At 42.3% G+C, this 10,284-nt stretch overlaps 1 protein-coding gene across 1 annotated transcript in view; it reads right to left on the bottom strand.

Moving 5' to 3' along the window:
- Positions 1 to 278: 278 nt before the first annotated feature.
- The window catches only part of Cemip2 (cell migration inducing hyaluronidase 2), an 82,742-nt gene continuing 72,736 nt past the window's right edge, over positions 279 to 10,284 (bottom strand). Inside the window, exons 21-24 of the mRNA XM_036207518.1 lie at positions 9,824 to 9,922; positions 4,656 to 4,810; positions 1,692 to 1,795; positions 279 to 1,272 (exon numbers count right to left, since the gene is read on the bottom strand). Of these exons, the coding sequence (XP_036063411.1) occupies positions 1,079 to 1,272; positions 1,692 to 1,795; positions 4,656 to 4,810; positions 9,824 to 9,922 (552 nt within the window). The 3' untranslated portion in view covers positions 279 to 1,078. The remainder of the gene's footprint in view (positions 1,273 to 1,691; positions 1,796 to 4,655; positions 4,811 to 9,823; positions 9,923 to 10,284) is intronic.

Genomic DNA, 10,284 nt, shown 5'->3' with positions numbered 1-10,284 from the left:
GACACAATATTTATGGAGAAGCAGTAAGCTCTCTGGGATTTTCTGGAAGGATGATGAGCAGAGATGGATTTTTAAAATATCTACACACCAAAACAATAAAATACCAGTACAAGATCAAAACCAAGGATAGGTTTCTTTTTGCAAGCTAATTTTTTTTGCGGGGAGAGGTGAGGTTGGTTTTTTGTTTGTTTGTTTGTTTTAGACAGGGTTTCTCTGCATAGCCCTGGCTGTCCTGGAACTCTTTGTAGACCAGGCTGGCCTTGAAATCGAGAGATCCGCCTGCCTCTGGGAACTGGAGTAAAGGCATGTGTCACCAGGCCCAGCTCCCTTTTGCAAGTTCAAATGACAGGAGTTTACAGTTTGGGAAGTAGCTTGCTTCTTTTAAAGAAAAGTCAGTTCAGCCTGCAATTTAAATACAAATACATAGTCAAGACTGGATAAGGATTAAAGCTGCACAAGGTCCACCAGCTTCAGATCATGGGGTTTGTTTTTTGTTTTTTGTTTTTTTGCTCAATGGTCACAGATCAAAAAGATTTCAAAAGCCCTTTTGTCCCAACATGGTTCCCTCTTTAAAAGGTGAACTCTCAAAAGTGATCAATATACAAGTCAATAAAAAGAGTCCATGTCCAGGCAAGAAGGGCATGTGCTGGACCTGAGTTGCCACTTAAAACGTATCTGGCATCAGATAAAACCCTCACAGGCTGTCCGGAAATGAGCCCCAGGCATCACTCAACAGGTCAGCCACTGGAGTCGTCTGCACAATAAGCATTAGACTTCAAGTATCAAGGTGCTACAGCAGCTGCTGGGAAGCTCTCCCCGCACCCCGCTACACTGCTGATTGGCTTATCGATGATGCGAAGGCGGAGAGAACTGCTCTCCAAACTCAGCAGCCTCAGGAAGACAAAGGGTTCTCAACGTAGGCGCAATGCCCAGGTGCTCTTGAGTTCTTTCTCTCTCCCTTCTGTATCAAACAGGAAAATGGTTCCGTTGGGTTAACAGTGTCATCTTAAAATGCCATAAATTAAATAAGTTAGTTCACATTGTTTTTCTTTCCCAGCACTTAAATTACAGTCAGTCTCTAACGCGCTTTCAAAGCCTGCTGGAACAGGTTGAGGTCTCTTCTGTGGACACTGGTCCTGGAGCACCCATAGTCTTCCATCTGCAAAGGGAGGTACTGCTCGAGCACCCCGAGGCCCTGCTCAGCAGGACTGGTGAACAGCTTAGTCCATGATGGTTTAAAGTTTCCGCTGAATCCCAAAAATACAACACTGCCTATAAAAAGAAAGAGAGAAAAGTTGAAGTGTATAGCTACCAGTTCCAGCAAGATAATGAGGGAGGTGAGTCAGAGCTGAGCAAAACAAAGACAGACACAGACACACAGACACAGACACACAGACACAGACAGACAGACAGACAGACAGACAGACAGACACACACACACACACACACACACACACACACACTGATAAAACACCTGCACTTACTTATGTCAGCAACAAATTCTTGCCACCCAAATGACAGACCATATCCCAACACACTTCCTCTGACATAGTCTTTATGAATAAATTGTTTCAATGATGCTCACTCTGGGGAGAGCTCATGAAACAGGCTAGCAGATAAGACATCACCATAAAAATATTTTCCCTGCTGTATGCATCATAAGAACATCATAGGATACTGAAAATACAAACCTTTGCTATAAAGATGTGCTGGTTTGACCAATCCCAGAAGTACTAATGAATCAGAGATGTTCATCTGCTTTATTTCTCCTCTTGTGCTCAACAGAACGATTGACCTGTGGGTCAAAGTCAGAAAATCAGAACCGATGGCAGCCAATCAGCGTGGATTTACTGAGACTCCGTCTGGACTGAGAGTAGTGGAGGAGTATTAGATAAAAGCAAATTTAGAAAGGAAACCAGTCCAGACGCTTTTCATCCCCGATGACACACGTCCTAACTCTCTGCTGCAAAGGGAACTTCTCATGTTCTTAGGAGTTGATAGTAATACAGGGAAACCGAAAGGTGTGTCTTTCCAGGATTGGTCGACTCAGAGAGGGTGATTTGGTATTTTCTCAAGTGCTCTATTACTCTGTGTGTCATTACCTCTTTATTACGAATAGGTAAACAAACTTAAAACGTAAAGATAAGAGTTGGAGTGCAGATCATTGGTGCGGTGTTGGTCTGGCATGGGGAGGTCCTAGACTCACTCCCCAGTGCTACAAATAACAGCAAGAAACAAATACAAACACAAGCTGTTCTCGATGGTTTGAAAGAGTGTTTTTAATTTGTTTGTTGTTTTAATTGCCATCTTTAGGGCTGCTGAGGTGGCTCAGCATCGAGAGCAGTTGCTGTCCCACAAGAGGACTGAGGTGTGATTCCCAGCACCTACATGAAAGCTCACAACCACCTGCAACTCCGGTTCAAACACATCTGATGACCTCTTCTGGTCTCTGCAGACACAAGGCACACACATACACATAAAATAGTAAAAATTAAAAAAAAAAAAAATGTCATCTTCAACAGTACTCAGAGCTGTTTGTGGATTCCTGCCTTTCCTCCTGGTATTGTTGCTATGGCTTCGTAGTTTATTTTGTATCTGACCAACAAGCTCTTTGAAAGTCTTAAAAAAAAAAAAAAAAAAGCTTACTACTCTTCAAAGTGGACTACAATACCAGCTGCCAAGCATAACAGGAAAGTAAGCTGTTTGCTCCCAGGTACAGAAAGTGTGCTACTTATATAATTTAATTTAGTTAGGGGCGTCTTGTAATATTAATTTCCATTCAGAAAAAGAACCTCTCCTTTCAACTCTGGCTGTAACTCCTTTAGCAATGCAGATACTTTCTTAATTTGGGCTTCAACAAGTGCTTAGGACTGAACTAGGCTCTTGGTTGTATTCTTCCTAAAGCAGTGATGACTGGATTCTGCATTGCTGCAGAGGACTGGCCACAGAAGTCCTGCACATCTGAACTTCAACAGGATGGCATTATCAGGCCAGTCTGGAGAGATCCTTACCAGATGCACGCATGCACGCATGCATGCACGCACACAGTCCACCAACAAGCTCTCAAAAAGTCGCTGTCAGTTACACAATAACTTCATTCTGAAGCCCTGGCCAGCTGGACCTTGCTAAGTAGACCAGGTTGGCATCAACCTTATGGTGATGTTCCTGCCTCTGCTTCTAGAATGCAAGATCACCACTACTCCTGGGCCTTGCCCTATAACTTCTCGACATTGTATTAAAATGTAACATACACACATAGCAATCCTAGGGTCCAATGCATAAGCTTCTGCAAACTAAAAAAAGTAATATAAAGTAATATAACCAACAAGCAGCTGGAGAAATAGCTCAGCCTAAACGTCTCTCCTTAGGTGGTTGTTTTTAAATCTTCCGTGCGTAGGGTACTTGAAAATCTATGTTTTCTATCTGGTGAGACTAACATGCTGGGTTGTCTCAGGAAAAGTGAGTATATGGGTTTTTAAACACTGAGAAAAACCTTGAAATCCTGAAGCCTCAGAAAAGAATCCTCTAAAATTATCCTGAACAATAAGATAGCTCTATAGCTGATCCTCTTATCCACAGGTTCTGCATACATTATTTCAACAAGACATTTATCAAAGTTACTTGGGAAAAAGCACCACCCAGATGGCAGTGGGTACAGGTACTTGTCATGTAAACCTGATAACCTGAGTTCGATTCCCAGAATTCTCTGATCTCTGTATGTGCATGCGTGGTCACCTTGGCATTTGTGGGCCTCCATTCCCGTCATATACAAAAGAAACATAATGAAGAGTTGGGGGGCAAATCTACATGTGTATTGGATACAAACATACTTCTTCCTTATCACTGTTCCCTAACCAATACAACAGAACAAGTATCTACATGGCGTTTACATGGGTCCTGCCATTATTCAGAGGATTTAAAGTGTACAGAAGGCCTATGAAGGTCATATGCAAATATCACACCATCTTAAATAAGAGAATAGGCATCTGAAGATTCTGGTATTTGCAGTGGGAACTAAAACCAAACTTCTCTGGATACTGAGGGAAGACTACCTCCTCCACACACGCCATGCTACCCCCTCTCCCCACACAAACAGCATGAACATATGCATACAAATGTTACGCCAAAATATTCTAAAGACTTTATGAGACTTATTGGAGCCAGTTCTGCAGGCTACCAGAACATATATCATCAGATCAATGGAAATGACTGGAAAGCCAGGCTAGCCTCACTCCGCAGGAAACTTACGCCCTTTCTGTAAATGGCTGCACTTAATATCTACCACAGAGCAGCAAGGATATTGGATTCATCTCCTTGTCCTCATGCACAATCTGGTCAAACAAACGTTCTCCAGTGGTTCTTTTTTTCAGAGATAAACAACAACAACAAAAGCCAGACTCTGCTCTTAAAAGAGAGCTGGGATGCACAATTTCTTAAAAGTTACTCTTTTCCAGATACCACGTGACCTGGGCAATGACTTCCTGAGTCCCAGTCACCGTACAAAGCTGTGTGAGAGTCCATCAATGGGACCAATGGCCACTGAAGAAAAAAATCCCTCAGAGCCTGAAATGCTCGTGGAGTGAACAGAGCTCAGGCATCGTAATGAAAAGCACCTTAGGATAGCTTTTCTCTGGTGCAGGGCAAGCTTGACCTACCGTGGAGGGATGCTAGCCTTTAAATACTCTTCCATGTGACTGACATCTGCAGGAAGGAACATCTTCTTTTCCGTCAACCGGAAGGGAACACTGCAGGCATCCACAACAAGGAGGAGAACACCTGCACTCCGGAAGGTAAAGTCTGTGCCATTGACCTGAGAATACAAAAATATCTCACGCTGTCATCTCATTTCAGAAAATCCCTAGGATGCTTGAATTTTCTCTAGCTTCTTCTAAGCCCAGGATTCAAAATACATTATGTTTGGTCTACTGTTTCCCTGAAATGTCTAAAATTCTACCCATATTCCTCCAGATTTTAGCTTCTTCAACTGTAGGTCATGATCCCACATAGAGTCCCATGACTGGAAGGTTTCTGGATGCACAAAAACCAAAAATCCACTCAAAAATAAAACACATAATGCATCCAGGGTATTTTTGTCTGTGATGAGTCATGTAGCATCTTGTGTTCTAAACACACACCATGTATACTTTATTTTACACTGTGCTTGTTCTCATCCTCATAGTCCCAGCAAATGCTGTTTCAAACACCTCAGTTGAGTCAAGGGCACTGCATCCCACTGGTAAAAAAAAAATAATGGTTGAATTATGGAAAACAAAAGTCTTTAATATTTTCCTGCCATTATTCCTCTGTGTATAAGCATCAACTTGTTATATCTTTGGGTTGGACTGTGTTAGAATGTTTGATTTTAAAACTCTGAAGTGCTGACTTGTGTCTCATTAAAAAAATTTTTAAATCATCAAATAAAAATTGGCTTAGGATTAGGACAGAATTACCAACAATCTAAAATGGCCCTAAAGACCCTTTGGCCTTTTTGTACTATGTATTTATGTGAGGTGGCATTCTCAGCATTGATGACTATAACATCAAAATATGGACAAACTCCAAAAAACACTGAAGATGTCCTGTATCTTAAAGTATCAGAAATGCAGCCAAAATTTCATTCTTTTTGTGAAATTGAACAAACCCAAGTATCTCACTATTCAAATGTAATCTTTGACAATACTTAGTAAAATTATGTGCAGACCAAAGAATTGTTTTGAAATATATTTCTTTTAGTGTTTGATTTGTGTTCATTATTTTACATAAACATATGCCCAAGTTTTTATAAAAATTCCTCTGCAAAAAGAAGGCTACGAATGAGAAAAGGTTAAGATGTCCTGCTAGGGTCTGCCCTGGGGAATAGTTGCTGCCCTGGGGAATCACTACTGGTTACCTAACATACTCTAAGCAAGATGGGGCAGGCCCTATTCAGCCGCACAGATGACTCTGAAGTGAGGGGTCTGGAAGTCAGAGCTCAGGTGCTGGTGCCCAGGACACAACCCTTCGGCATCTAGGTCTGGAATACCAAAGCTGCTGAGTCCCTTCTCTTCCAAACACAGCTCTCCTCCTCTGACATCAAAATCGCAAAGTGGGACTTTTACTGACACGTAAGCTATGAGGTATTGAAGCAAAATAGAATGAGGGGATGGAGGAGACATGGAAGAGAAAGGAGCCCTCATCCTGGAACCTGGCTGAGTCAAGACACTGATAAATCAAAACCATCCACTAAAATAGCACATGTCTTCCTAAAGATATCTTAAAGAAGTGAAGCCATGTAGGGTCAGAATGTGTGTGTGACTGTGAGCTTTACCATGTAAGCATCCTACCAACCCTAAACCCCAAAACACATCTCACAAAACTCCCTTACAGAATAAGAATGCCAGCTTGTATGTTTCCTTCAACTTTTATGTTTAATCTTTGAACACTGCTGCAGATGATGTTTCTTGAGCAATATAAGTTAGAAAGCCACAGAGCTGACAAATATTAAGCCCAGTCCTCCTCAGAAGCCCACACATCTTGGAGTGTGCCCCTCCTTTTCAGTTTGTCCCTTGGGCCCTCCACTGCACACCCTCGCTCTCCTGCCTGCCTGTGCTCAGCTGACATTTAAGGCATAGATTCTCCCCTGCCTCTGAGGTAGTGTGGATGAGAATGGCCTCAGACGCTTGGTCCCCATTTGGCAGAATTCTTTGGTGAGGATTAGGAGACAGGGTCTTGTTGGAGGAGGTGTATCACAGGGGGTGTGTATGGGGTGGGGTGTGTGTGGGGTGTTGGGCTTGAGGTTTTAAAAGCCCATGTCATTACCAGTTAGCTTGCTCTCATGCTCTCTCTTTTTCTCCCTCCTTTCCTCCCTCCCTCTGTCTTTTGGCTACTGTCTTACAATGTGAGCTCTCAGCTACCTCTCCAGTGCCATGCCTGCCTACCTGCTGCCATGTTCTGGGCCATGATAGTCATATGGTCATGGACTCACCCTCTGAAACTATTAAGGCCCAATAAACTCTTGTATAAGTTGCTCTGGTCATGGTCTCTTCAGAGCCACAAAAAACTAACTCAAACACTCTACTTAATAAATTCATTAATTTTGGCTTGTCTTGCAATTATTTTCTATGGCATTGAAGGATCCAGATCTGCTGAGAGATGGTCCCTAAGGCCTCCAGTGGCAATACTGACTTCCTCTCCCTACTGTTGACAGTGTCACCACACTTTCACAAATACCTTCCCTATATCAGGCTCTGTGATCTTATCAAGAAAGAGAAATGCCAATCAGGACATGAAGGCAATGCCTGTAATCTCAACACTCAGGATGCTGAGGCAGAGGATCATGAGTGCCAGGCTAGCCTGGGCTACTTATAAAAATCTTAGCTCAGCCGGGTAGTGGTGGTGGCGGCAGCGCATGCCTTTAATCCCAGCACTCGGGAGGCAGAGGCAGATGGATCTTTGTGAGTTCGAGGCCAGCCTGGACTACAGAGCAAGATCCAGGAAAGAAACAAAGCTACATAGAGAAACCTTGTCTCGAAAAAACAAAAATCTTAGCTCAAGAGAGAGAGAGAGAGAGAGAGAGAGAGAGAGAGAGAGAGAATGAGAATGAAATAAATTCTAAAATAACAAGAGGAAAGCCAGAATTATTAAATATTAATTTCTCAATGAAAAAATGGAAAACAAAAAAAAAAAAAAAAAACTACACACTAGGCAGCCACTTCTTCTGTCTGTTAAGAGGACATCACACTACACTGACAGTTAACAAGAGCTCCACAGGTTCTCTGCACTACCCCTGCCCTTCCTGAAAAATCATTTCTAACCCATGACTTAGCTCCTGAGAACTCAAAACTACTTGTTTAGCTATATTTAAGTCTCTCTAATTCAGGAAATAGTTCTGCAAATTCCTGACGTAATCTTTTCTCTTTTAATTACATTTTATTTATGTGTGGGGTGAGTGTACTATGGGGTGTGTGTACTATGGGGTAAGTGTACTATGGGGTGTGTGTACTATGGGGTGTGTGTACTATGGGGTGTGTGTACTATGGGGTGTGTGTACTATGGGGTGAGTGTACTATGGGGTGAGTGTTGGAGGTCAGAGAACAATTTACAGGAGTCAGTTTACTCCTTCTACTATGTGGGGTCCCAGGGATTGAACTCAGGTAGTTAGGCTTCATGGCAATTGTATCAAGCCAACGAGCCATCTTGTCTACCCACTGTAAATCTTATGTGCAAAAAAAAAAAAGGACATGATCCACTATTCACTAATATCAGAATATTTAAATTTCATGTAACATAAGAAATTCCATAATGATTCTCAGAAACTTAAATTGTGCTTGCCAAAAGCACCACCCCCTGTAAAAACAACCACATGGAGGGGGAAGCAGCTTTCAGAAGGGGCTACCATCACGGAAGTGGGTCATGATGTGAAAGTTCTGGGGATAAATGTGCCAACTGTGGGTAAGAAACACTGGAAACCAGAGCTCAGTGGAGTTGACAGCAGCCCAAGGTGAATACACATCATATGACTGGCATAAGTGGAGGTAAGATGGCAAATTTCATGTTATGTGTATCTTACTGCCTTAAAAAAAAACAGGGCAGGTGTAAACCTAATTTTGTCCCCACACCCTAAGATTTGCGATGATCTTAACTCATTACTTTAGCAAAATGAATTCCTGCAGAGGCCACAAGAGACTGTGAGAGGGATGCTGGACACCCACTAGCAAAGAACTCCTTTCAGAAAGCCCCAGACCACCCTGACTTCAGACAGACTGCACTTGAGTCCTAGTTCCTAACTGGGCCATAAGCCCAAATTCTAGTGCTGACCCTGTGACTCACATCTGCTCCACTGATGCCCTCAGAAGAGACAACGCCCTGTCTCTTTGTTTTCTTCACTACTGTCCTTAAAAGAGACAGGTGGCCTTCAAAGAAAAGGCCAAAGGAATTTAGAAGCCATCATTACCCCTATCTTAAACAACCTGGGAGTTTAGTTTAATTTACAAAACAAGATTAAACATGGGTTTCTCCATATTTAATGAGCATGAGAATTAATTTCTAACTAAAGATGCCTTTCCTGTGTAATGGTGAATGAAAAGTAATCTAAACAAATTTTTAACATTGGTCTAAGACAGTGGTTCTCAGTCTTCCTAATGCTGCGACCCTTTAATACAGTTCCTCATGTTGTGGTGACCCCCCAACTATAAAATTATTTTGTTGCTTCTTCATAACTGTAATTTTGCTACTGTTGTAAATTGTAATATAAATATCTGATATGTGACCCCAAAAGGGTCACTACCCACAGCTTGACAACCACTGGCCTAAGAGTACTCAATAAATAATCTGCTTGAAAAAATAACTAAAACACAACCGTTTGAGAGGCATTTACACCCCAGTTGCATTCCAGTCAGCAGTAAATCAAACGGGATGACAAACCCATGACTGGTCCCAGAAATAATGTATATCACTGGGATTAAAGATCAAAGCAAGAAGCCACAGCAGTTCACAGACATGCGGTGGTCTGCACTTGGCCAAAGGCCAAGAAGTGATGCTGTAGGTTGTTATCTGTTCTCCTAAAATTCATAGTCTGAGGTTCTGATCCCCAAAGTGATGGTGTTAGGAGGCAGTCTTTGAGGAATGAGGCTTAGGAGCTGAGCTGGAGAGACCAGCACAGAGAGGAAGTGCTGTCTATGAGCCAGGAAATGGCCCCTCCTCCCCACAGCACTTTACAAGCCTCCAGCTTGGACTTCCCAGCTGTAAACTGTGAGCAGTAGTTCTGTTGCTTCTAAGCTACTTAGTGTATGGCATTTTGTTACAGCAGCCCCCAAAGACTGAGACAACATCAGACTGGACTTACAGAAATAACAGACGGCTCTCCACGCTGAGTTTCTGCTTTACCGGGGGACTGGAATCGTACAGGGAGGTAGCTCTTGTGAGGGTCACTGCTGAACACCATCTAGACAAGAACACATTGCATCTTTAAAGGCAACTGTATCCACATCCCACAGGTCCTTCAAAACATAATTATCTCAAGTGGCTATTTCTTTATCTGAACTTTTAACACCCACTTCATGACCTGTCGTTCTATCTCATACATATAACACAGGAAGTGTATGCTTCTTGGTTTCTGAAACAATTACAGTTTCAAAGAAGTGTAATCTTGTTAATGAAATCAATAGGGGCTGGGGGTCTAGCTCAGTGGTACATCACATGCTTAGCACGCATTCTTACACACAAGTCAATAAAATTAACTCAGTAATATGTTCTAAATGTAAATCTTTGTAAACATTTTGTGGGAAAACAGGCGTACATCTTTTC

Source organism: Onychomys torridus, chromosome 1 (genome assembly GCF_903995425.1).
Source record: "Onychomys torridus chromosome 1, mOncTor1.1, whole genome shotgun sequence".
NCBI classification, from domain to species: Eukaryota; Metazoa; Chordata; class Mammalia; order Rodentia; family Cricetidae; genus Onychomys; species Onychomys torridus.
This window is presented reverse-complemented; position numbering and strand designations above follow the sequence as displayed.